Source organism: Pelodiscus sinensis, chromosome 25 (genome assembly GCF_052426305.1).
Source record: "Pelodiscus sinensis isolate ZL-2025 chromosome 25, ASM5242630v1, whole genome shotgun sequence".
Lineage (NCBI taxonomy): Eukaryota > Metazoa > Chordata > Testudines > Trionychidae > Pelodiscus > Pelodiscus sinensis.
In genome coordinates this window covers 21,388,870-21,416,818 of record NC_143076.1, presented here as the reverse complement: position 1 = coordinate 21,416,818, position 27,949 = coordinate 21,388,870, and the positions used below count along the sequence as shown (strand labels likewise).

The window sequence follows — 27,949 nt, the reverse complement described above, 5'->3', positions numbered from 1 at the left end:
ATCTCACTTCTCCTTAAACTCTGTTCTAGTTCTAGTCTTCACAGCCTCCTGCAGCAAGGAGTTCCACAGGTTGACTATTTCCTTTGTGAAGAACAACTTTCTGTTACTAGTTTGAAGCCTGCTACCCATTCCTTTCCTTTGGTGTCCTCTAGTCCTTCTATTATGGGAACTAATGAAGAACTTTTCTTTATGCACCCTCTCCACCCCACTCATGCTTTAATAGACCTCTATCATATCCCCCCTCCATCTCCTCTTTTCTAAGTTGAAAAGTCCCAGTCTCTTTAGCCTCTCTTTATATGGGACCTGTTCCAAACCTCTGATCATTTTAGTTGCCCTCCCCTCTCCCACCCTCTCTCTTCCCCTCTCCCACCTCCTTTTCCCAGTCTCCCCGAGTTTTGTTCAATAAAGAGAGATTCTATTTTTGAACACATATTTTCTTTATTTTGTACATCAGGAAGGGGGCTAGGGAAGGGTAAGTGGAAGGAGGTGAGGGAGGAATGGGGTACGAGCCCCCGATGGGGAGGACTGGGCTGGCTCTGCAGGCTTCTGGGTGTGGAAGCTCTCCTGCAGCCCCCCAATTGCCCCCTCTCCCCAGATGGCAGCCTGCGGCAAGTGCAGCCGGTCTGATGGCCGAGTGCTGTGATGTGCCCAGTGTGGGTACTCCGGGCACTCCAAGCCAGGACTGCTTTGCAAGCGGGGCACCCCTGAGAACTGTCTGTCCGGGGTGGGGGTCGGGTCCCTTTAAGCACAGCCCTCGGCTAGCCTGAGGCAGTAGCTCCACGCTCTAAGTCCTTATCTGATGCCCTGCCGGCACTGCTTCCGGCCATCCTTAACCCCGGTTCAGGGTCCACTCAGTGTGGACATGCTAGTTCGAATTAGCAAAATGCTAATTCAAACTAGTTTTTTAGTCTGGATGCGTTAGTTCGAATTAGCTTAGTTCGAATTAGTGCTGTAGTGTAGACAGACCCATCTAGAGCAGACCACGCCATCAACTACTGCATTTTCTCACTCGCAGTTGGCCCTCACGTGTGTGCCCCAGGCTTCCAGTCTCTGATTTCTCTGCAGTAGCTTCTGAAGTTAGTGCATATTTTGCTCGCAGGTATTTAATAGAGACTTTAAAAAGAAGCAGCTAGGGAAAGGGGGCGAAGTTTTCTGGCCAGGTCTAGAAAAAGAGCCTCCAACTCATTGCTTTCTGCTTCAGCACCTGCTCCTCCCCTTTCTTCAGTTCAATGAGGAATGTACCAGAGCTTGGAAACTGGGACGAGGTCAGATTTAACTCCCTTACGGTTTGGTGTCTGGCATTGGTGCCAGTCACAGCAGGTGGTCCCAGCATAGAGCCTCCCCAAAGTTCATAGGGGGCGGTTGTTTGTGGGCCAGGCCTAGTTGAGGTTTTGCAGCCTCCTTAGTCTGTGTCTGCTCCAAGCAGAGAAGTGGGGATGCTTCCTGATGGCTGTAGGCTGCAGGGAGTACTAAGTTAGTCTCTCTCTCTTGCTTGCAGGTTCTCTCCCTCCTGGGCCTAGGAGCAGTTCCTCTGCACCAGCCAGTAATCCCTCTAGCACCATGAATCCCAACATGCCTTTTACTTCCTCTCCAGATCCATCCCCCTCCCAGAACCCCCTCTCGCTGATGATGTCACAGATGTCCAAGTATGCCATGCCCAGCTCCACACCACTCTACCACAATGCCATCAAAACCATCGCCACCTCTGATGATGAGCTGCTCCCAGACAGGCCCATGCTCCCACCAGGAAGCATGCCAGGTATGTTTTCTGGGATTGTGTCTGTGCCAGCAGGGAAAACAAGCTGGAGTTATGGGTAAGACTGGTTTTGTGGCTCACACTAGGCCTGGGGGGAGGTAGGACACGTTGATTCCAGGAGGAGTGTGGCTCTGGTGCACAAAGTGTAGAGTAGGAATTATATTTCTGGCTCTGCCAGCGACATACATGGCTTCGGGCAAGTCTCTTTTTCCCTGTCCCTCTCTGCCTATGGTAAGTTATAGGGATTTGTGCATGATGATTGGCCTGACCACCATTCCAATTCAGGTGTATGTGTGCCGCATGCATGAACGTTGGAAACGCATGTGCAACAGATACTCCAACACCACTGAGATAGGCGCCTGCCCCGGGGACACATCCTGCTCCTCATGCCAGTTAGGAAACCTTTTTCATTTGGCCAAATACGCCACTCTGGTAGAGGGCTTTCTACTGCCCAATAGGACCTCATGTACCTAGGCTGAGCATTGAAGCTCTAACGAATCAAATCATCCAGCTTCCAAGCTGTTAGGTGGAGGGAGCGCAGATCTGGGTGCCTGAGGTGCTCCCGATGTTGTGTCAGAAGGTCCGGGCGCAGAGGAAGGACTACAGGGGCTCCTGCCACCACGTGCTTCTGCCTCTTATCAGTGGCAGCAGCATGGGGTGACAGGCAGCCAGTCTGCGAGGGGAAGCAGCAGCAAGGAGTGGCAGGGAGCTCCTTGGGAGTGGGGCCAGGGTGCACGGGTTGCCAGCTCCGCCAACTATAGAGCAGTCGACTAACCAATAAGAATTCATGAGGTTACTCGACTATTCAATTAACCGATATTTAACAGCCCTAGTCTAGGCAGGGAGTCCCCCACCTGTGGAAGACCGATCTTATCGCGTTTTCCCTGACCGGCCATTCCTGCTGAAGGCATCTGCCAATGTGTTCTGCAACTCTAGGAGTACTGGGCTTCAAGGTGGATTCTGTGTTTGACACAATAGTGCCATAGCCTCTGCGCCTCCCTGCATAGGTGAGAAGACCTCGCATCCCCTTGTTTGCTTTGTGGTCCTATTGTCCATACACACCGATATGCACCAGCCCTGCATCTGGGCTTGAAATACCTGGCATGCCAGTCTGACCGCTCTGTTTCTTCACACTGATGTGAAGATTCATGTCTGTGGAAGAACATAGTCCTTGCGTCCTGAGATTGCCCAGGTGGGCTCCCCATTCATGTCTGATGGGTCCATCACCAGAGTCAGAGTGGGGGTCAGAGGATGAACTGCACACCCTGTGACAGGTTGTAAAGGTCCATCCACCACTTGAGGGACTCTGTCACCTTCTGGGGAATGGATACTACCATGTCCAAGTTGTGACATGCAGGTATGTAGACCGAGGCGAGCCCCCCCGAGGGGTCTCAGGTGTAGAACATCGCACCAAAAAGTGCAAGATCTGTCGAAGTTTTAAACACTGCACTAGAAAGGACAGGCACACACTTTAAAACCTGGGGTGTTAGGCATGCCCAGTGTCCTGAGGGGCTAAATAAACGCTTGGGCACTTGCCCACTGTCCTTTTATTTACTCAAAAATCCTTATAACGAGAAAAAAAGTGAAGACTAGGAAAACGAGAGCTACTGCTAGGGACTAGACAATTGCTAAGCAGGAGCTAGCTACAGTTCCAACGTCACCATGGACGGTAAGGAGGACCCGAGGGAGGGTAGAGTCAGTGGTGTGAATATATAGCTGATATAGTGGTGCCACTCTAGGGGTCTCCACAGCCAACTCTACGGGAGCTGCTAGGGGAAAAGTTTCCAATGTTCATGCATGCGGTGCACATACACCTGAACTGGAATCAACGTGAATAATCACTCAAAGAAGGAATTACTGTTCTCTGTTAGCAATATGGGGCCTCAACGCACAGCCAGCAGAGGGCAACAGAGCCATATACACACCGGTCATTTAAATTGCAGTATCATTCAGTTGGGTTATTAATGGTAACTGTAGTCACTCTGGGCTGGTCTACATTGGTCCCTTTTCCGGAAGGAGCATGTTAATTTCAGAGATCGTAATAGGGAAATCCGCGGGGGATTTAAATATCCCCCGCGGCATTTAAATAAAAATGTCTGCCGCTTTTTTCCGGCTTTTAGAAAAGCCGGAAAAGAGCGTCTACACTGGCCCCGATCCTCTGGAAAAAGCGCCCTTTTCCGGAGGATCTTATTCCTACTTCCGGAAAAGGGGCCAATGTAGACGTAGCCTCCAAGTCCATCAGCATGCTAGGGGTACAGGTTATGTTAAGGCGAGATGTAAGGATGTCAGCTCTGAAGGGTGGGTGCCTTAGCCTGTCCTGAATACCGAGATGAGCTCTTGGGCTCCCAGGGTTCTCACTGGCACAAGAAAAGCAATAGAGCTCACACAGCTGTAACCAAAGGATATTCGCTCCCTGGATACTTTTGACTAAGTTCCTTAAATGGAACTGCTGAGCTGGCATCCCACGCTGCTTTCCCAGCTTGCCACAACTTTGCAAAGTTGGAAGCTTTCAGAACCTGGTGCAAAGCTGGCGAGGCTTGTGTGCGCGGCATTAGCAGATGCAGTTCTGTTCTGCCATCTGCTTCTTACTGACTAGCAAGGCTAGCTGCTGCCTTCTCCATGCACCATTGATCTGTCTGGCAAACACATCAGGCTCAGGACACTGGAGTTTCTAGCCCAGTATTCAGCCAAGATCAGCTGAGGTAAAACATGGGGATGCGACGTGTGAGAGAGTTACATATACATCCCCGGGCCCCATAGATCTTACTCAGCTCTCTGCCTTCTCTTTTCTGCATCCACTTGCCCAGTGTCCCTCCCTCAAGCATCTGCCTGCGTGTTGTCTCTGAGATGGCAGGGCCATGTTCTGTTATTTTGGCCATTCCCTTTGAGTCCCAGAGCTGGGTAGGGTTTGCCCTGCATGGAGGAGGGAAGGGGCTGTGATCTTTGGGATGTCCTTGAATTTTCCCCTCCCCCTGAAGATATCCCATCACCCCTGTTTCCAGTGTGAGCAACCTCAGATTGTCTCAAAGTCTGTCCCAGTGGGATGGGAAAGCTTGACCAGGGTCTGGGCTCTTCATTCCGTGAATGCAGCGTCCCAGAGCCTGCAGAGTTCAGAGCCATAAGAGGGGGGCATGATCTGAAAACTCCGTAGTTCTGATTTCAGGAAGTCTGACTCCAAAGTGTGGGGCACGAGCTCCTTTCTAGGCTGGCTGTGAGCACTACTGAGTTTGTGTAAGCCAGGCAATACTGTGCACTAGGCAAGTGGCTGTGCTGCCCTTCCCAGTACTCACCACTGGGGGACATGCACAGATGCTGCCAATTAATGGCTGTGGTGAGGGTTATTTCTTGGCAGTTGTTCCTTGTGCTGGGGCTGTAACAGCCTGCAAAGAGCTTGCTGCGCTGTGCTGTACCAGCCTGTGTGGCAACAGGATTGGTTGGGCTGGTAAGAGCCACAAGCCCCACGTAGGGCCAGTGATCAACCGAGTCTTGTGATAACATCCATCGAATCCTTGTTATTCCCTGCCTGCACTAGGCTAGCTCTGAGGCCTGGAGAAGCTCTTGCCAGTACAAGCATCAGCACCTACCAGCTGGCCCTCTTAGGGTGTGTCTACCCTGCAGGGCTTAACTTGAAATAAGCTACGTCAGTTGTGTATTTTATTTCAAAATAGCTGATTTCAAAATAGGGAGCATCTAGACAGCACTTACTTTGAAGTAGAACATTCTTCCTCCGACTTCCTTTATCCCTCATACAATGAGGGCAACAGGAGTCTGAGTAAGAAGTCCTCCAGCTTGACAGTATTTTGACACTATTTCGACACTGCCTTCCAGCCTGGGGCCACTAGCACAAAGTAGCTGTGCAGACATCAGAGGTAAGGCTCAGGTGTCTGTGGGGGCTTGAGAGCTCACGCTCCTGATACAGCTGCAACTTCAAAGCACCATCTACACAGCAGTTTTTACAATGCTAGGACAAGTGTGTGGACCCGGGCTGGAGGCTGGCTCCTAGGTGCAGCATTGACATGACCTTACTGTTGCAGTGAGAGAGAGAAGGGCTGATCTCCTGAGCATGTGCTCTGTGGCTCTCCGCGTTCCTCTGTACAGCCTACCACCTGGCTGGTATGGACAGCTGCAATGTTTACATAACAAGTTTCAGATAAGTCTGCAGATGATACCAAGCTGGGAGGGGTTGCAACTGCTTTGCAGGGTGATATGGTCATAATTCAAAATGATCTGGACAGACTGGAGAAACGGTCTGAGGAAAATAGGATGAAGTTTAATAAGGACAAATGCAAAGTGCTCCACTTAAGAAGGAAAAATCAGTTTCACATACACAGAATGGGAAGTGACCATCTAGGATGGAGACCTGCAGAATGGGATCTAGGGGTTATAGTGGACCACAAGCTAAATATGAGTCAACAGTGTGATGCTGTTGCAAAAAAAGGAAACATGATTCTGGGCGGCATTAACATGAGTGGTGTGAGCCAGACACAAGAAGTCATTCTTCCGCTCCGCTCTGCTCTGCACTGATCAGGCCTCAATTGGAGTATTGTATCCAGTTCTGGGCACCGCATTTCGAGAAGGATGTGGCGAAATTGGAGGAGATCCAGAGAAGAGCAACAAGAATGCTGAAAGGTCTAGAGAACATGAGCTATGGGGGAAGACTGAAAGAACTGGACTTGTTTAGTTGAGAAAAGCGATGACTGAGAGGGGACATGCTAGTGGTTTTCAAGTACCTAAAAGAGTGTTACAAGGATGAGGGAGAAAAATTGCTCTCCTTGGCCTCTGAGGATAGGACAAGAAGCAATGGGCTTAAACTGCAGCAAGGGAGGTTTAGGTTGGACATTGGGAAAAACTTCCTGTCAGGGTGGTTAAACACTGGAATAAATTGCCTGCGGGGATTGTGGAATCTCCATCTCTGAAGCTTTTTAAGAGCAGGTTGAACAGACGTGTCAAGGATGGTCTAGACGGTGCTGGGTCCCGCTGTGGGGGCAGGGGACTGGACTCCAAGACCTGTCAAGGTCCCTTCTAGTTCTAGTGCTCTATGATTCCATGGCAATGAGGTGCTCGGGGAGAATACTGAGCAGGTGTCAGATCTGAGAGCAGAGTCCCCTCTGCTATGGGTAGATTAGATCACTGGGCTGGTCTTGCATGCTCACTGCGGTGCTGTCTCCCTCCATGCTGCAGCCAGACTTGGTGATTATAGCCACCGATGGGGACATCTGTCTTTGATTGACCTTCCTGCCCTGATGGGCCCCTGGCAGACTCTCCCCATGGATCCAGCAGTGAGAACCAACTGGGGCCAGGTTTAAACCAGGGAATCTCTGCGTAGACGCTGATTTCCATGGAGAGGGCTGTTGGCCCTGTGCTCTCTGCAGCTGGGGGAGGTGGTGCATAAGCACTGAGTTAACTCTTCTTCTCCCCTTCATTAGGTATCACAGGAAACCAGTCAAATCAACTGCACTTGAATTCAGTGGGGCCTGCATCCTCACAGAGCCCCATGGGGATGAACTTGCCTGGCCAGCAGCCTCTCTCCCACGAGCCCCCCACTTCCATGATGTCCTCGCCGAATCCCCTGGGCTCCAACATTCCAATGCATCCTGGTGCACAGGCCACAGGCGTGCCTCCCCCTACTCCCATGATGCTGCCTCCGGGGCCCCAAGACTCCATGAATCAGCCCTGTGGGCCTGTGCCCAACAATTCTCAGATGATCCCTTCCAACCAGCTGGTGTTCCCGCGCATGCAGCAGCCCCACAATGCCATGCAGTCTCCAGCTGCGGGTATGCCCATGACCCCAGGAGGTGGAGGAGGGGCTGGGATACCGCAGCATTACCCGCCTGGGATGCCCTTGCCACCAGAGGATCTTCCCTCCCAGCAACCTGGTCAGATGCCCCCACAGCAGCACATGATGGGCAAGAATATCCCTCCACGGATTGGAGATCCCTACCCCCCTGTGCTTCCGGGTGTGGCTTCGGTGCTGAATGACCCTGAGCTTAGTGAAGTCATCCGACCCACACCCACAGGCATCCCTGAGTTTGATCTCTCCAGGATCATCCCCTCAGAGAAGCCAAGCAGCACCTTGCAGTATTTCCCCAAAAGTGACAGCCAAGCATCGAAATCACAGCCTTCCAACCTCCACCTCATGAACCTGCAGAACATGATGGCTGAGCAGCCCCCCGCTCGGCCAGGCATGACTGCCCCCAGCCTTCCAGGCCAGCAGGGCGTGCAGCGGGGACTCAACATACCTATATGCCATCCTGGACAAGTGTCCATGCTGGGCAGGACAGGGATGCCACCGCAGCAAGCCATGATGGGCAACAGCATGCACCAGAGCATGATGTCTCCCCAGCAGAGCCTGATGGCCCAGCAGAATTTCATGCTGATGCAGGCTAAGCAGAGAAGCATGTCTGTGTCAGGGGAAATGTATGCCCAGACGGGACATATGATGTCACCTCAGGGCTCCCTCATGGGGCCCCCACCTCAGCAGAACCTTATGGTCACGCACCAGATGAGGCAGAGGAGTGTTTCACTGGACAGCCAAATGAGCTACATCTCTGGGCCCGGGAACATGGCAAACCTGCCTTTCTAATCATGCCCTGAGGGGCAGGGGCTGATTGTAGAAACCTTTTTTAAACCTTTATTTGGGTTAGGGTTGGGAGGCTGGGGCCTATGGGGGTATGGAGGGAGATGTTTTTCATATTGAATTTGCCTCTATACGGAAAAACAGATGTGCAGTAAAATTGATGTGACTCCTTTTTTGGGGGCAGGGAAGGGGTATTATTTTTGAAACCCAAGTGGTGACCGGGGGCTTCCAAACCCTACGGCAGTTTGTAAAATCTTCCTTTATTTTTTCCTTGTAGTGTGGGTTTTCTTTGTTTGTTTTAAACAACAACCAAAATGTACAAGAAGATTTTGAATGAGTTGTAAATAGGGCTGAGAGAGACAGAAACTTGTGCTGGTTTAAAATTGTTCTGTAATTTCTGTGTTTTAATAGAAGCCTCAATTATTCATTTTAAACTACAACAAAACTTAAACAAATGTAGTAGGGTTTAAACTCTTGCAAAGGAGGTCCCAGGGCAGCCTCTTTCATGCATTGGAACAGTTTGTGTGCAGGGATGTATGGGTTTGAACAGAGCCCTGGGTACGTGTCTTAGGTCCTGATTCTGCAGTCAGACCCTGTGGGCCTGTACAGGGATACACCCAGTCACGGGGATCCACCTGCAGGACTGGAGCTGCTGACATCTCTAAAACAGTGTTGGTTGGGGGAGTCATTGGTCGTGGGGATTGACAGCAGTTTCTATCTGTCTCTGTTACATGGCAAAGCTATTAGCAGCATGAGAAATGAGAGTGCCCTTGAGGTCTGATCCCATTCTGCAAGTAACAAGTAATTGGACCACAAGGTCTCCCTGCTCCCCTCTCCACCCCCAGGTGCTCTGTGTGAATGCTCAGGAATGGTGAGAACAGAATGAACGCTGAGATGTCTATCTGGCTGATTCCATCCTGTGCTTCCTGGGTATGTTGTGCAGAGGACAGGAGGGAACTTAACACACACACACACACACACACACGTATGCACTCTCTGCAGAGCATCCCATACCCCTTATTGGCTCTGCTCCTGTTTATCTCCTGTGTGAGTGCAGACATCTTGCCCTGCTGCACTATAGTCCTTGCCTTCTTTACACTCCTTTGCCTTCTGCGTGTGCACATTTCTGTGGGAGAGCTGGCCTCATGTACAAAACCCTGCATTTTAGGGTAGAGATGCTCCAAGCATTTTCTGAGTCTTGGAATCCCAGATCTCCCTCAAGAGAAACCGCATAGGCAGCTTGCCAGGAGATGTAAAGTTATCTGTACCCTGAACCACCACAGCCATTGGCCTTAGAATCTCTCCTCCACTGGCCAGTCCATGTTACTCATGGGAGCATCTGGGACGTCTTTTCCACCACCACATTAGGCTACTTAAAGCATGCACTGCAAGCACAAGGGGTTTGGGATTTTTTGGGGGGGAAGAGGGACTGTGTCTGGCTCTTTCTGCCTGAGTGATTAAAAGCTGGAGTGTGTAGACCTCCCACCTTTCCCTCCAACACTCAGCCTTGCTGAGAAATGTCCTGACTTGTTGAATCTCCATTCTGTCCACACTATCCCCACGTCAGTAAGAGCCTGCAAGTTGCAATATGCATGAGCTGTGTAGAACAGCAAGAGGGCTTGCAGAGGCAGTGGGAGCAATGGCTTTCTTGGTAACAGAAAGGTAAAGTGAGGGTGACATTATTTATCCCATGTTAGATTGCATGTTATTTTGGAAGGAGCAAGGTCTACAGTCCAACTAAACTGAATACAAAAGGGAAATTCTGGTACTTTGCAGGGCTGTTGGCCCTCCTGGAGCACTTTTTGTTTGGTCGTCAGAGCAACCAACTGGGATGCCATAATCAACCTTCACTGTCCTATCAGTCCTCGTGATGTCTAAATCTGGGGGCCAATAGTGCTGAGTGGTGCCTTTTTTGCTTGCGGTACCATCTCCCAAACAGGTCTAGTTCATCAGCGATATGGTGGGAGGCTTTCAGGGATGAAGGGTAGCCATCCCTTGTTAGGCCTCAGCAGAGCATTTGCTCTGTCACCCTCTGCTGTGAGCTGGGTCTAGTCTTGTCTTGTGTTTTATTGCTTGATTTGTTAGCTTGCGTTTTGTGTGCTGAATTCCACCCAGTTATGGTTAAGCCCCCGTGTTTCTAACTACGATATGTCAGTGTTTTTTCTTGCACCAATCAAAGGAAAATAACAGGAAACCGTGTCTTTCCAATGCAATTTTAAGCAATCATGCCCAGAATTAGCTTTCATGTCCAGGTAACAGCAACTGACCCCTTTCTCTGTCATCTCATGGAGAAACTTCCCCAGTCATTTTGTAACATTATATAAATATAAATATATATATATATATATAAAAATATAAATATATAAATACAATATGTGAAGACATCTTATTGGTTTTTATTTTGAAACAATTTTTAGGCTTGTTTTTTGGGTATCTGTGCTGCCTGTAATGTATTGACCTGTTTTATAGGTGCCTTTTTATTAAAAAGAGACATTTCAAAACAAGATCCTTGGAGCCTATCTTCACTGACTTGAGTTTCTTCAACATTAGCTAGCATGGCTCATTGTTCTTATAGGATCACATCAAATCACATATAGTCGACAGTTGCTGATTGGTTGAGCCTGGTGAAGACCTGGCTTGGACACATGCATTTCTGCTGTTTTTTTTCTCCAAATCATGTTTGAGACACAAGGAGTTGTCACCGTGTGAAGGGCTGAGATGTTGTTACTCCCTAGATTACCCTAACCACAGATCAAATCTGAATTTTTAACTCCAGTCTTCCCAATGATATCCACCGCTTGAGTTAATCACCTCTGATTGACAGTGTCCTGCTGAACTGGGCCTCTAACTGACACTTGCTGTTTTGGGGGTAGTTCATCCTCTCTCTCGGGTTGGAAAGTTGCCAGGAGGCAGCAAGAGCTCATTGCTTCCCTGTCCTGCTGTCAGCCCAGCTCATGTATGGTTTCCCACAAGAAACCACACATGTCTAAACTCTGTTCTGTCAACAGCCGAGAGCCATGGATGCTCCTGAGCCAGTCTCTCTGATGCTCTTGCTGGGTAGAAGCAGTAAAGAAAAGGAGCAGTGTTGGCTTTATTCTCTGGCTGCTCCACTGGAACTAATCTTCACTCTCTGATTGCCAACGACTTGGTGTATGTGTGAGTTCTCTCCATGTGTTGTCTCAGCTCGGTGCAGACAGTGCAGCTGACCTTGATAGTATTACACAGCAAGACCACAGACTCTTCAATGGCAAAGGCACTCAGCCAGGCTTATTGCCCTCAAGACACTATCCTAGTGCCCCACAGACTCTATAGGTACACTAAACACGAGTGTCCAGGGGCAAGAACTCAGCTCAGTCAGCAGCAGGACTTGCTGCTGCTCCCTTGACTGAACAAAGAGGTCCCATGTATGATCTCTATGTATTGAGATATGTTATGTACTATGCTTCTGGATACTTGGCTAAGACCATAGGAGTTGTTGGTTCAAAGCCTCTTTCTGTTGCTGAAATGGGAATTGATTTATACTCTGTAAATCGCTTATGTGCCAGATTGGGACATAGTTTGATGTGAGAGCTCCCTTGGTCTTTCCTGTTGAAGCCAGTCGCTTACCACTAAATAATAATTGGGTGCAGCTCAGGCTAGCACAGTGGGTTTAGTACATTTTTCAAAATGGCTGAGTTGTTGGGCCAAATCCTGTTTTGTGCTGGTTGAGATGGGATTTGAAGCAGGCTCTTTTATCCCTCAAGTGAAGGGCCCACCTGCTGGATAGGGAGGTATTGTGACATGGGCCTCCCTCACTCTTTTCTATTGAAGCTGGTTCACTTGAACTACAAAAGATAGTAGTTTAATTGAGGAGGGCAACCAAAATGATTTGGGGGTTGGCACACATGACCTAGGAGGAGAGGCTGAGGGATTTGAGCTTGTTTAGTCTGAAGAAGAGAAGTGAGGGGGGATTTGGGTTCCAAAGAGGATGGAGAGAGGCTGTTCTCAGTAGTGACAGATGGCAGAACAAAGAGCAATCAGTTACAGTGGGGGAGGTCTAGGTTGGGTATTAGGAAAAACTATTTCCTTAGGAGGTTGGGGAAGCGCTGGGATGGGTTCCCTAGGGAGGTGGAATCTCCATCCCTAGAGGTGTTTAAGTTCTGGCTTGACAAAGCCCTGGCTGGGATGATTTACTTGGGGTTGGTCCTACTTTGGGTAGGGAGTTGGACTCAATGACTCCTGAGGTCTCTTCCAGCTCTAGGATTCTATGATAAGATCTGGGCCACAGGCTGCCTCCAGGGCTCTGGTTGGTGTGGTTATAGCACTTCCTGGGGCTGAGAGTGATGCTGGTTTATTTCCTGCTTTGCCCCAGTGGAGGGGAATCTGGTGCTTGAAGTGCAGGCCCTTGTAAATAGACCATACAAAGTAGCTCTTGCTGGTTTAATTAATGAATAATTGGGGGCCATGCAAAAGCCTTCAATTACTCCTTTGTCCCTGTGGGTAGTCCATCAGGCAGTGGCAGAGCCCGGGATCACTGCAGTTCTGCTTTTTAAATGCAGTAAGAGCAGCAGTGGGGATAGCCAGGTGGGGATAGTGGTGTGAGCCAGGACTGAGCAGTCCCAGCCTGTGCCAGCTCCAGGACCACTGTGGATCTGCCTCCCCTTCCATTCCCAAACTGTGAACCACGGAGACGGTGCTGGGGTGTGTGGTGCAGTGGGGGGCTGTCTGCTCTGTGACCTAGGGTCCCCCTGCGCTGTGATGGGAGATTCTCACTGACTCTCCCGAATGTGTATTAACCCAGACACCCAGGCTCAGCCTCCCAGGGAGGGAGACAAAGGAAGGAAGGCGGAGACCAGCACCTGGCTGGGGGGCAGGGCTGGAAGTGAGTTTTAGTTTCTGTCTGGTATCATGGAGGCATGGAGGCAACGGGCTGGGATTTAGGGGCCCCGTCACCCCCATCTCAAGAGGGCCTGAGGCATCCTAGGCCTGCCCTGTAACCAGATTACATCTATGCTGTGCTGTATCCTGGAGAAGCAATAAACTCCCTCTATTCTACGGGCTGGCGGAGTCTGTTCGTGCCATTCCGGGGGTGCAGGAGGCAGGGGAACCCCCACGTGCCACCACCAGGGAACCAGCTTTTAAGTTGGCTTCCCCCAGCACTGGCTCCTGCTTCCCCACACCCTTCCTGCCTTTGATAGAGGCAGTGGGCATGGGGAGAGGGAGTAGTTTAGTAGTCACTCGACTACCCAATAAGCCTATTCGCTTACATCCATACCAGGGACTATCAATTAGTCATGTAACAGCTAAAATTTGATGTGGTTACATGGTTATTCATTACACAGTATCTAACATCCCTACTCCAAAGACCAGCGTGCATACCTTGGCAACAGGAGAGCCCTCTTCAATGTGCTTTTCCATAGAACAAGGGCTGGAACCAGCATCACCCACAGGCCACAGATGTCACCTAACCATGAGGTTGCTAAGGGAGTTTTGCCCTTGAGCTAGCCCAAAGAATAAAATATAAATCCATGGTATGCCCACATCTTGAATACTGTGGGAAGGGGTGGTTGCCTCATCTCAAAAAAGATGTGCTAGAATTGGAAAATGTTCCGTAAAGGGCAATAAATATTATGAGGGGTATGGAACGGCTACCATATTAGGAGTGACTACTAAGACTGGATCTTTTCAGTTTGGAAAAGAGACGACTAAGGGGGAGAGGTGTGACTGATGTGAAGAAAATAAATAAAGAGTAACACAACCCAATAATACAAGAACTAGGTGTCAACAAATAAATTAATAGGAGTGGGGGAAGGGCGAGGAGCTTTAACCTCAGTGCCATCGTGGGTGTGAAACTACTTTACTGGCTTTTCACTCTCGGATTCAGCGGAGTTTAAGCCCTGTTGAAGCTCTTCTTTCTTTGTCCCTCTCACTCTTTCCTGTTTGCTTGATGATGAATTGTTGCCAGATAGCCATGGATCCGTAAAGCTGGGCTGCGGAGTCACATAAGGTATGTCTACACTGCAGGGTTTTCCCGGAAAAACAGCTGTTTTTCTGGAAAAACTACTTATGGCCACACTGCTATGGTGTTCTTTTGACAGAAAGTTGAAAGAACAGAAGGGTTTTTCCAACAGCGCTAAACCTCTTTCTACGAGGAAGAAGCCTTTCTCTGAAAGAGCTCTCGCAAAAAGATGTGTGGTGACATGGAAGAGGCTTTTTTATCGAAAGAAGAGGCCTCCAGGAAATAACACTGGCCACTCTGGCCAAAGTAATCGGAACTCTACAGTTCCTGTCTCCTGCCAGCTCTTAAAGCTGTAGGCACCCTGGACAAGCCTTGTGGCAGGAAGCTGGCCCTGGGAACAGCACCTCACCGCATGGCGCTCCCTGCCACAGGCAATGCCACCCACGGCCCAGCCACAACCCCCTCTCCAAATCCCACTGGCCCTCACAGGGAGTAACTTCAGGGCTCCCAGGACCCTGCCAGGGCAGCAAATTGCATGCTCCCTCCTGGTCCGGAGCGGAGATCCTGTCCCTCCTCAAGGTGTGGGGGGAGTAGGAGACCCTGCAGGACCTCCACTCCTGGTGCAGAAATGCCTAAATCTATGGCCAAGGCCCTGGAGGACAGGGGACACCCACCCCGCACCTTAGAACAAGTCGGCTACGTCTAGACTGGCATGATTTTCCGCAAATGCTTTTAACGGAAAAGAGCATCTAGATTGGCACGGACGCTTTTCCGCAAAAGCACTTTTTGTTGAAAAGTGTCCGTGCCAATCTAGATGCTCTTTTCCACAAAAAAGCCCCGATCGCCATTTTTTGCAATTGGGGCTTTTTTGCGCAAAACAAATCTGAGCTGTCTACACTGGCCCTTTTGCGCAAAAGGACTTTTGCCCGAACGGGAGCAGCGTAGTATTTCTGCAAGAAGCACTGATTTCAGACAGTAGGAAGTCAGTGTTCTTGCGGAAATTCAAGCGGTCAGTGTAGACAGCTGGCAAGTTTTTCCGCAAAAGCAACTGCTTTTGCAGAAAAACTTGCCGGTCTAGACCCAGCCGTCCAGAGTAACATGAAGGCACTCCACCAGGGCTACGCCAGGGCCAAGGAGCACAGCTCTCACTCAGGGCAGGACCCCACTCCTGCCCCTACTACCAGGAGCACCACCAGATCCATGGTGGTGGACTCGGGGCTCAAGCCGCCCATCATCGCCTGCCCAGAGCTTGTTGAGGAGGAGGACAAGGGACAGCAGGGCAGGAGGAGGATGACACAGTCAGTATGCTCACCCTCACTCTCGAGCTGGTATCCCCAGGGCCTGGAGGTGTCGCAGGCATCTTCTGACTGTGGGGAGGGATCCTCATGTAAGTGCTCTCAGTTTTCCACACACACAGGGTGGGGGAGGCAGATGCAGAGGGGATGAGGTGCAATCCTCACTCGGCCTGGACATCATGCTGTAGTTGGTGCACGTGCAAGCACATGTGGTGCCAGTCTGCACCACTTGGCCTTAGGCGGCAGCCCCGGAACACCCCCAGGAATCTGCTCACAGGCTCTGGGGAGGCCACACACACACCTCTGACCCTCTGGGGGGAGGGGTGCCCTCCCACCACTGGAAGCAGACTGGAGACAAAGGCACAGGCACGACCCCCCCATACAGACACAGGAGTGCCGCATACAGCAAATGGGCATACCTGCCCTTGCAAGGCACCACCCGCTCCCATGGACAGCGCTGCCAGGCACAGGTGTGTGTATGGGCCCCATGGAGGGCCAGGCTGCTCCAGGCACCGCTCCCGCCCATAGGATCCCACTGTGGATGGACACTTCCCTTGCCTCCTTGTCCGTGGGGTGGGGAGTGGGAAGCATGGTCCCTTGGGCACCTCAGGGACTCTGTGAGGCAGGGCCTGCTGTGCAGGCCACACACGGCCTTGTTTCCAGGACATCACTGTCCTCTGGTCCAAGGACTGTTGGTTGCTGCTCACAGAGGAGGGCACGGCTTCAGGGACAGTGTCTGCGTGGATGACTGATCTCCTCTCCCTCTTTGTTCTCCACAGCTGGACCAGCCATCGCTGAGGGCCAACCGAGGCAGCCACCCAACCCCAGGGGAGCCACAAGCTCACAAGGGGGCACGAGGACCTTCTGAGGCAGCACGTGGGCGTCCTGCATCGGGAAAGGTGAGGGGAGAGACCCACCCTCACACAGCCCTGCTGCTGGGGGAAAGGGTCTTGCGCCCGCACACAGGGAGAAGGTCTCGATGAGCTCCGTGTCGAGCTCGTGCAGGGCCATGAAGGCAGCCTGCACAAACTGCTGCAGAAAGTGCAGCATGGCCATGTGGGGGCCATCGCATGCTCGGGGCAGTTCAGGCTCCATGTGAAGAATGCTATGGCGTCCAAAAGCCGAGAACCCACTGCTACAGCAGTGTTGGCTCTCAGAGCGGGCAGCAAGCACACAGCAGAAGCAGAGACACGGCTGTACGGGGTGTGTGTGTGTCTGTCTCTCTCTCTCTTTCTCTCTCGCTTTCTACCCTTCTCCCCTGCCCTTTAAGCGCATCTCTCAGCTATGCTTAGGCAACAGCACACAGAAGCAACTGCTGACCTAATGCCCTGCCTGAATTGGTTCCACGTGCCCTCATATGCAAGATAGCGTCCAACCAATGTGGACACTAGCTTTCAAAAAAGCAGATTGCTTTTTCGATACACTTTTGCTGTGTAGACGCTCGCTTTTGAAAAAGTTTTTCCAGAAGAGCTCTTCTGGAAAAGCTTCTTTCGAAAGAAGCTTTCAGGCTAGCCATAGCCATAGTATGCAAGTACTGGATTAGCCCTGTTTTGAAGATAGACTTTCTGCGTTAGTTTGGCCATGTGACTTGACCAAGGTCACCTCAGCCATTAGTGTCACCACTTTGGAAGCCCTTTCTTAATATGCTGAACCATGTAGCTGTGTGCTGTAGTGAGCTGCATCGTCTTGTGGCCAGGGTCAAACAGACAGACTAAGCTCTTGCACCACTGATGGGAATTTGGGTGCACTGCCTGCAGGTGAATCTGGGAGCCCCCACAATACTCAGTGTGCCCCCAGATCCTAAAGGCCTGGCTGCAAAATTGATTTAAATAGTTGGTTTCAATGCTCCCGAGGCCTAATGCACTGAGCACTATAATAAGATTTCGCCAATGAAACAAATGATAATTGATTCTTTCTCTGGATTAACGTGGTTGAGCTTTGAGCCCAACTCTGCTATGGACTGGCAAATATGAACCTAAAATAAACTAGATAGTACTAGCCTGTAAGGGTGAGCTGATGTCTCAGAACTGTGGTGATTGGTGTTCTAGGTAGTCCTTGTTAAAAGACTGAGACAAACCTGGATATTACTTGTGCCCTAAAATACTAGAGATTTTTTTGAAGCACTAGTGAAAACACAAAATTCCAGTGAGCCTGATAAGGCTCCTTTTCCTCCATACAGAACTTGCCAGAAAGGTGTGACCAGCCAGTAGCTACTGGTCTCCCTGGCTGTGTCTACACTACCAGGTTATTTTGAACTAACAATCAACGAAATAAGGTTATTCCTCGTCACAATCAGGTGTTGTTATTTTGCAGTAACAGGCTTGGTAGTGTGGATGCTTGCCTTGTTATTTTGAAATAAGGGAAGTTATTTTGAACCAACTCCTCCGTGTAGACCTGCCCTCTGCTCCCTCAGGATCGTGACAGTTGAAGCTGATTTTCTGTAGACGCATGAGATATGGAGGTGGAAACAAGCACTTTATTTAACTAATCATTATGGTTCAATTAAAAAAAAAACTTCAGCAGATAAAATTTATGATGAGTTTACAGGAACACAAGCTAAAAGTTGTAACAAAAAGTTTCTCAAATATTCTGAATGAAAAAATACTGAAATCATGTACAAACTCTAGCTGGACTCTTCCCCAGTAGCACAGATTAAACAACTGTGGAATAAGAGATCCTCCGGAAAAGGGCTTTTTTCCGGAGGATCAGGGCCAGTGTAGACGCTCTTTTCCGGCTTTTCTAAAAGCTGGAAAAAAGCGGCGGACATTTTTATTTAAATGCCGCAGGGGATATTTAAATCCCCCGCGGATTTCCCTATTACGACCTGTGAAATTAGCATGCCCCTTTCGGAAAAGGGGCCAGTGTAGACGTAGCCAGGCAGTTTGACAACACTGAAATTAATACCGATCAGAAGAACTAGTCTTAGTTTATCCTAAAAAACGAAGTTAATTTTGGAGCAGATTTTTATACAGATATTTGTGGTTAGGATGTGCCTGGGATGAGTGATAGCCAGAGGCTCTATATACAGAACTATAACTAATACATTTCAAGCCAAAGTAAGTTACCTATGGAAAAAAGTAGAGAAAGCAGCATTGCCTAGAAGTCACAGTCCCTGTTGATGTGACAATAGCTAATGGACAACAGCAATGAAACAGAGTTCCTTCTGGCTGCTCTAAATACAGACTTGCACTAAAAGAACCCAACTGTGATTTACAGCTGCTTAGATTGGTGCATGTCGTTGTAGAGTAGTCCTGATCCTGAGAGCTGCTGGGTGCCCACAACTCTGGCACAGAGTCAAAGTTCAGGTCTGTTCTCCCTTAAAAAGTGAAATTTTTAAGAAGTATCATGGCAGGTCAAGCTAGAATGAATCAAAAGCACAGCATAAATCATAGCAAAATCCGTCCCCTATCTCTCCTCTGCCCGCCCACCAACCCAAACTAATTCTTTTCCTTCCATATTTTGTTTTACTCTCTGATAATGGGAATTCTTGCTCTCAACACTGAACAGACACAGCAACCAACCCCCAAAGCAAATCAATAACACATGCCCCTGTGAAGGAAGACTGAACGAACTGGGCTTCTTTAGTTTGGAAAAGAGAAGATTGAGAGGGGACATGATAGCGGTTTTCAAGTATCTAAAAGGCTGTTACAAGGAGGGAGAAAAATTGTTCTTTGACCTCTGAGGATAGAACAAGAAGCAATGGGCTCAAACTGCAGCAAGGGAGCTTTAGATTGGACATTAAGAAAAACTTCCTAACAGGGTGGTTAAACATTGGAATATGTTGTCTAGGGAGACTGTGGAATCTCTATCTCTGGAAATATTTAAGAGCAGGTTCAATAAATGTCTATCAGGGATGGGCTAGATAGTACTGGGTCCTGCCATGAGGGCAGGGGACTGGACTCAGTGACCTCTCGAGGTCCCTTCCAATCCTAGTATTCTACGATTCTATGCAGCCTTGTTGCCCCACTTTTTCCCAGAAATCAACACAGGAGAGGGTCTGTGCCAATGTTGAGTGGCAGGGCCTGCTCAGAGACTATTCACCTGATGGGCAGGAAAGCCTGACATTAAAGTTTTTAGGCCTGTGGAAGAGTCTCCCAATGTGGGTCACAGAAATGCCACCACTTGGGATGGAGGCTCCCAACCTGACCAAAGCCCCAGGAAAGATGCAACAGGAGACACTTCCACACTGGTAGGAGCAAATGAGCTGGCTGCCTTACAGGCCTCTTCTTCTTCCAGATTCTGTGGTGCAGTCAGAGCAGTGTCCAGTCCTTTGGATGGAGCAGAATGGTAAGTACCATGCAGCTACGTATCTGAGTAACTGCGACATACTCTAATAGTCTTCATCTTTTACATAACTTTCATTAAACTCAGACCTGTAGCTCAGTAAAGGCAATCAGGCTATATTTCTTCTGAGCACTTTGAGAAATGGCACAGATGAAATTGCGCTCTTTCATTTCTCTGACAAATCTCGCTGTCTTTTAGAGTCTCCTATATATCACTCTCTAAGGGCCTAGTTTTCTTGTCGGTTTAACACATGAGGCTCCCATAATCGGCTCCTCCAGTGGGGAGGGTGCAGTATCAGAATCAACTTACTAGGGTCCCAGGCTCCAGCCCCTTTGCAATGGTAGCTACGTAAAGTCAGTGTTTGCCCAGGGCAACTGCAAACCACTTCTCCATATACTTAGCACAGGGAGTAACTATGTGATAGCAGTTGGCAAGAACTTGCTCTTTGAATGGTGGCCTTCAGAACTCTTGTTACGGAGAGGAGGGAAGTGGTAGGGATGATACTGTGGGGCAGAGTTGGATCCTGAGCCAAGGGCACTTGATATGATGCTGGCCAGGAACTATCTCTGCCTCATGCCCAGTTCTTTCCCCACTAGAAGGTGCTGACAGAAGTGATGGTGTCCGATTCGATCCCACTGCTCTTCCTTGTCACATCAAGGATCTCCTGCAGAGTCTCTTGGCTTATGCAGCCCAGGTCCCGGAGGATCCGGAAGAAGTCATTGCGGAACTTGACTCCGACAAAGGCATAGAGGACAGGGTTGAGACAGCAATGCGTGAAGCCTAACACTTCTGTCACTATGATGCTCATGCTCAGACGGTCTGCCAAGCCACAGTTGTTTGGTATGATTTCCAGCTTGTCTAGTGTGTCCAAAAAGATGACAACATGATAAGGGCTCCAACAGAGTAAGAACACTCCTGTGACCAGAATAGCCACTCTTACAGCCTTCTGCCTTTGCAGTCGCTGGGACTGGCATAGGGCCCTCACAATGGCTGAATAGCAGTAGCACATGACCAGCAGGGGCATTAAGAAACCCACAATGTGATACAGGAAGCGGGTTGCCAGCCACATGTTGCTGCCATGAATCCCAGCTTGCTGTAAGCTGCACACAGTTTGATTATTGTATAACCAGACTTCCATTAGCACTAGATCAGGCAAGGTCAGCACCAGGGAGATGAACCAAATGGCCATGCAGGTGAGGTGGATAGACCTGACTCTGCGATTCCTGTAGGTATGGATAGCATACACTATGGCCAGGTAGCGGTCCACACTGATGCAGCCCAGGAGCATGCTGCTGCAGTAGAAGTTGATCTTGTGGATAGCACTGAGGACTTTGCAAAGGAAAGTGCCGAAGATCCAACCAGTCAAGCTCTCGGCCACGCCAAAAGGCAAGGTGAGCACTAGCACCAGATTGGCCAGGGTTAGATGAAAGAGGAAGTTCTCGGTGGTAGTGCGGGCACGCTTGTAACGCTCCAGGATGATCAACACTAGGGCATTGCCCAAGGCTCCCAGAAGGAATATCAGCACGTAGATTACGGGCACAAAGATCTTTTCAAAAGGGTGTGGGGGATCACCAGCCAGTGACGACTGTGTATCAGGGCAAAAGTAGTCCTCATAGGATCTTGTGGTGGTGTCATTGTCGTAGTCAGTGAATTCTCCCCCAAAATTCTGCAGAACAGGAAAAGAATCCTGTTAACAAACTGCATTTTCTGAACAGCCAAAATACAGTCAACACCATTCCCCAGGAGAAAGCCCAGCTATTACATGGGAAATACCAGATGTCTCTGGACAATAGCCAGCACCAGATACTACAGAGGAAGGTGCAGGAAATTTCCAGCAGCAGATGTACGATAATCTGCCATCAGTGAGGATCTCATCCTGATCTTTGATAGTTAGAACCTCCTGCTCCAGCACTTACACCAATGTCTCTTTCCCTTGCAGCACATTTTAACATTAATTGAAATATTTCTTAATATTGTTGTTATCCATATACATATACAATCTCTTTGAACCTTATTTAGTCCGTGGCTTCAACTATTTCCTGTGGCAATGAGTTCCTCAGTCTAATCACACATTGTGTGAACAAGTGTTTCCTTTTGTCAGTTCTGCATTTGCTACCCTCAAGCACATTGACTGTTCCCTTATTATTGTGTTATATGAAAGAACACATTAATCCGATCTGCCTTTCTATTCCATTCATTATTATATAGCCTTCTATCAGGTCCCCTCTTATTCATCTCTCACTAAGTTAAAGAATCCTAGTCTTTTCCATCTTTTCATAAAGCATTTTTACAGGCCTTTGATCATTCTTTTAGCCACCATTGTGTTGCTCACTTCACCTAGCTTGGTTGTATTCCTCTAATTTTTCTGTCATTTTTCTACCATGTTATTGTTATATTCTATTCCCAAAGACTTCCTCTGACTTGGCTGTAGAGTGATTACAAACCATGCTGTGTTTGAGATCGAGGATGTATTGCCCTGCAGTGTGATTCCACATGTGTCTGAGCTCTTTGAGCTGAACAACTGTTGGGGTTTGTGATAGCATGTCCATGCCCCATGTGCAGGCTGTGATGCTGCCACCCAAAGTGAGATCAGCATTGGGAACACTGCTGCAGCTTGGCCCATGGAGTGAACTGTACACAGGCAGTGAAAATGGGAGGGCCATTGTATTCTACTTCTTAAAACCTGGCTAGGAGGAAGCATATTGTACCTGGCCTAGTGGCAGCTGGATTCTGCTCTACCTCGTGGAACGTGCAACACACTAGTTGGATCCTGTTTGGTGTTCTCTTGCATGCCTGCATCTCGCCTCTCATCTGTTGGCAGCTGAAACCATAGCAGTGGTGTCTAAGGGCCAAGATCTAGCCAGGTTTGGGAAGTAGGACAGATCCACTACATAAGGGCATGTCTACACTAGGAAATTATTTCAAAATAACTCCCGAAATAACTATTTCAAAATAGCATGTCCACACTACAGGGAAGCCTCGAAATTAGTCTGAGGCAGGTTCTCTTAATGTGGATGCACTACCTCGACTTAGAGCCTCAGCAAACACTGGGGAGCAATTACTCTCAATGAGTCTGGGGAGTAGTTATTTCAAAATAACAGCAGTGGAGCATCCACACTACCACTTTGAAATAAGCACTATCATCATGGAAAGCAGGAGTCACTATTTCAAAATAATCATCCCCATTATTTCAAAATAGAATAGACGCTCCACTTGTTGTTTCAAAATAAGGGGAGTTATTTTGAAATAACTCCCTAGTGTAGACCAGGGCTAAGTGCCTTGGGCTTGCCAGTAAGGAGTGAGGGGAGGCAGTGCTTTTCAGAAGATCCTGATGGTGGAAGGCTTGCTCTCCCTGCTTTTATACTCCTTTTGGCACCCATGGAGCTGTATCACACACCAAACTTTTTATCCAAAGCAGAAATCAAATCAAAGTGCTGAGCACTAGAAAGCTGTCAGCTCTGGCACAGCTCTCACAGTGGAGCATGTGCTCTGGCAGTCCTGCTCTGCTCCAGGCAGGCAATGGACAAAGCCTAAAGTTGCTCAGAAAAAGAAAAGAAAAGGGGTGGGTAGGATCATTGAAAAGAGGAACAAAGGGCTAAGCAGAGGCTCCTGGCAAATGTCAGACAGCTCAACAAACAGTAACTAAAAAATGATAAGAGTTCCCCTGCAGTCAGGCGGAGCGCTCTTCCCCCTCCCAAATACCTTCTCTGGAGACTGAGACTCTTGCATTGACCACAGCGGAAGTTTCTGCTTGCTGTTTTCATACCTTTCACTGACAGCTGTAGCTGCTGCACCTGCTGTACCTTCCCCCCCATTAGCTGATAGCTCCTGGCTAAAAATACCAGCACTGCTTGAGCTGTTCTTGGTGCTATTTTTTCTTTTAGAAACATTTTGACTGTTCTGTTAAATACATGAATCTCTCCAGTCATGAGACCCTACGCCACACAGCCAAGGCAGGAACTGCCTTGCTTGGGGGACACCCCCCTAAATCACACAAACTAGCTTTTGCTATAGCAAGGCCTCTCCTAGGCCATGTGAGCTTCTCACCCGTGAACTGGTGCATTGTGGCAGATAACTGTAGCTGGTGTGCATTCGTGCAGATCTTTAAAGTATTATTTTGGAAAATAGCAAGGTCTCTCTTTTTGCCTCTCCTCATTGCCCTCACTTGCAGGGTACCCAAAGTACCAACCCAATGCTGCAGAGGTGCTCTAACCCCACACTTGACAGACCTCCTTAAAGGGGTTCTTGTTTTAAAAAGAGCCCTCAGTAGTTATGCCATCTCCAGCCCACCAGCTGCTGTTCCATTGATCTGGCACTATGAATGTGCAAGCAATTCATCAAAGGTCCCTTCTCTAAAAAGTTTATACTTTCCCTTAGCAAAACAAAATGGTGCCCAAGAGCAAGGCGCTAGGAGCATAGAAGAGAGAAAGATATTGCAGCACAACTTGGGACTACAGGGTTAATGATGAGCACAGCACAGTGTGAAAACAAAGGATAGAAACCCATCAAAATATGGGCAGTGACTACACAGTGCTAAACCGTTTCAACTGCAGCGAGTGGCTGTCAGAATCACCTTGCACTTACAACAGATGCAGCAGGCAAGCACCACTATCTGTCACCATCTCATCTCTGATAAGGTGACAGGTAGGGTTTGTGGTGGCTTTGGCTTTGTTTTTTTTTACTGTAAGCCACTCGCCCCTGGCTTGGGAAATGTGCATAGCACTGCTACTGAGCCATCCTCTCATGTACATCTCAGGCTGGGAGAGAGTAGCAAGCGTGGGTGGGAACGGACAGAGATGAGTCAAAGAGACCATCTTTATGTATTGTGAATCCAAGCTGAAGCAGGAACGGGTTGGAGTACAGCTTCAAGAGCTGCAGATAGTGACTCTCTGCTGTTGGAACAGAGAGGTGAGAGATCTTGAAGTGGCCAGTATTGTGGGTGCAGAGATTAATCTCTGTGACTGACAGGCAACATGCTGCTTCCCAACTTTAACTGGCCAAGGCCTCAAATTTGCTTTAAGGATGGATTTGCTGGGAAAACGAGTCACAAAGGCCTCTAACAGCAGAAAAAAGGATCTAAAACAAGGAAGGAAGGAAGGAATAGAATAGGAGGATTATGTAATAGTATTTCTGTTTGTCACTTGCTGTGGATATTTTTGTCTGATGGGCAACTACATGTAAAATAACACACAACTGACAAGCCACACGACACTAATTGTATGTATCTTTCCTTGCAGGAAAGGAAAGATTACATTTATTTAATGCAATCCCTCAACTTTCTGCTAAGAGACAGCCTTGTTTGTGTCAAGTACACCTAGAAAATAGAGATGGAAAAGACACATTTAGCTCTTGTTCAGACTCCCACTAATGCTGGCAGGGGGAGAGCTTTTAATTCATTTTACTCTTCATTGTAATTGCCACTCTCTCCAGTCCAAAAGTCATCTATGTTCCACACAGAGCTGGTGTTCCTTTGAGAGCTGAATATTATTTACATCAGACAAATTTTAGAGGGGTAGCTGTGTTAGTCTGTAATTTTAAAAACAAGTGATCCTGTGGCATCCTAGACTAACCAAAATATATAGAATCATGAGCTTTTTGCCCATGAAAGCTCATGATTCTATATATGTTGGTTAGTCTCTAAGTTGCCACAGGACAACTCATTGTATTTACAGCAGAGAAAGTCATGATGCTGAAGCTCTGGAAAGTGTATTCACAGCCATGGAACAAATAGCACAGCACTTTAATTTCCCTGCATGAATAATTTTGTATGTCACTATTTCCCAGAGCTGGACCTGGGCAGGTTAAGCAACAAGGCACAACACTTAGATGGTTTTCCACCAATAGGATAATTTATAATTAAAGTATAACACTGAGAATGAAAAGAAGAAAAAAATATTAGTCTAAGATTCCACTACAGAATAGGAACTGTAGCGCTTCCCCACTGGATTCTGTGTGTGGCCTCTGCACGCAGGCAGTGCTGCTACTAAGGATATGTTGCTCCCATCTTTCACTTTTTTCCATTAAGGAGTGAGCCCTGCTTTACCCCTAGATAAACTCCTGTGAGTCTTTCATTTAAATTGAGAGGTCAGGAGGGGGGCTCAAAGAAGGGAAAGTGTCATTTACCAAAAAAAAAAAAAAAAAAAAAAGTTTTTTCTGAAAGTTTTCACAGGATTTTTTTGCAAAACAAATCAAATCAAAATCATTCTGGGTGGGTTTGCTTTTTATGGTTTTTTTGGATGTGGATGCTGCTTTTTCACTTCTTACCTTTTTCCCCCTTCAAAGGAAACAAGGGAGAAAAAAGGTAAGAGAAAAAATAAACCAAAATAGAATTAATGTTTTTATTTGAACAGAAACGATATGATCAAAGCTGAAAAAACTTCTGAAACACTCTACTTAAATGCCAAGCTTTGTGGCAGCTCTGCCATGAACTTTCTCGCAGCATGGAACAATAGATATTGTCAATTTACATGGTTAATTAGAGAATGGAATATATAGCGTCATAATTCAAACCTAAGGTATTTGTAGCATAGCTTCTTTCCCAGTTAAAAAAAAAAAAAAACCCTCTAATGTGCTACAGACCAGCTCTCAGGTAGGCTCTTCAAGGTGACCCACTCACAGAAAAGATCAAATGAAGGCAGGGATGAGAGTACAATTGTTACTGTGGGATGTACGTCTTTCACATATTTCCCAATATAATTGTAGCTTACCTAGTCACTCCTGTTTATTAAAGTGAGTGGGTCTGATTTCCCATGGCACTGCACCTTTTGCTGTCATTTACATCAGTGCATGGTGGTATAAAATACTGTCAAGTCAGGATAAGTGTGTTAAATCCTCTCTCTGCTGGTATAAAGGACTTCACAAGGTTCAGGGCAACAGACTCTCTGCATTTGTTTCTAAAAGCTAACCTAAAGAGGAGACGGATCTGATTCCCAACATGTCAGAATAAGCTTTTTGGCCACTACAACAGAGATTGCAAGTCCAGTACCCACAACAGGAGAATTATAGCTCCAACCTCTGATGAAAGCACTTTAAAGATATGGCACCAGTAATCACAGAAAGTGACAGAGGCTGGCATTCTCCTGCCTGCACCATCTTCAGCTGGTGAGAATAGTCCTAAATAAGTACTGGGGTCTAAATATATTGGTTTAAATTTTTAGCCTGAGTCCAAACTTCTCTAAACAAAGGAGGAAAAGTATGCGTTTGTGGGTGTGAGAGGTTAAAAGCCAAGCTCCTCTGCCCAGATATAATACCCATCACCACCTCCCAAAAAAATCCTTAACCTAAACTCATAAACATTACAAAAACAAAGAACCACATATGACTTACAAAATCATAGATCTTCACAGGGACATTGTAGGGCATCATTATTTGAAAGGTTCTGTTTTTCTCCTTCAGTGGTTCGGTGCTGTGACAGAGAATATCAACCAACTTTCCTTTTTGGTGAAGGGGTTAATAATTTAACTGAATGGGGCGGGGAATTAAGTTCTCATCAGCGTACTGAGGTCTTCAGCTTTGCAAGGCAAATGAGCTCCAAATGACCTATTTGAGCAACAGATTAGCATCTTGCTCTATCGTCTGTGTTTTAAGCTGTTTTTTAAAGTATAGCTTTGAATAATCAAAGGTTGCCATAATCTGTAAGGGTGCATCTACACAGCACCCTTATCTTGAAATAAGCTACACAGTTTGTGCTACGCAAACTGTATAACTTATTTTGAGAATTTCAAAATAGCTTATTTTTAAATTTGGCACGGTGTAAAATAAAGCGCTATTCTGACAAATCCCTTAACTCCCAGGCTGCATCTAGACTGGCATGATTTTGCGGAAATACTTTTAACTGAAAAGTTTTTCCGTTAAAAGTATTTCCGCAAAAGAGTGTCTAGATTGGCAAATGCCTTTGCGCAAAAGATTTGCTTTTGCACAAAAGCATCCGTGCCCAGTATAGACGTGCTTTTGCGCAAGAAAGCCCGATGGCTAAAATGGCCATCAGAGCTTTCTTGAGCAAAAAATTAAGGTGCCTGGCTACACTGGCCCTCTTGCACAAGTATTCTTGCGCAAGAGGGCTTATCCCTGAGCGGGAGCGTCAAAGTATTTGTGCAAGA

The 27,949-nt window shown here is 47.9% G+C and overlaps 2 protein-coding genes across 4 annotated transcripts in view; one reads left to right on the top strand and one right to left on the bottom strand.

Moving 5' to 3' along the window:
• The window catches only part of BCL9L (BCL9 like), a 92,773-nt gene extending 81,936 nt beyond the window's left edge, over nt 1-10,837 (top strand). For 2 of the 3 annotated variants that reach the window (XM_006120928.5, XM_075909571.2), the window contains exons 7-8: nt 1,499-1,759; nt 7,183-10,837. In XM_006120928.5, the coding sequence (XP_006120990.2) occupies nt 1,499-1,759; nt 7,183-8,339 (1,418 nt within the window). In that variant the 3' untranslated portion in view covers nt 8,340-10,837. The remainder of the gene's footprint in view (nt 1-1,498; nt 1,760-7,182) is intronic. The other variant, XM_075909572.2, reaches the window with a different exon arrangement.
• A 7,185-nt stretch (nt 10,838-18,022) lies between these two features.
• Nucleotides 18,023-27,329, bottom strand: CXCR5 (C-X-C motif chemokine receptor 5). The gene is made up of 2 exons (XM_025183559.2): nt 27,177-27,329; nt 18,023-21,516 (listed from the first exon to the last, which is right to left on the bottom strand). The coding sequence occupies exons 1-2, from the start codon at nt 27,213-27,215 to the stop codon at nt 20,443-20,445; spliced, it is 1,113 nt and encodes a 370-aa protein (XP_025039344.1). The 5' UTR covers nt 27,216-27,329; the 3' UTR covers nt 18,023-20,442.
• Nucleotides 27,330-27,949: the final 620 nt, after the last annotated feature.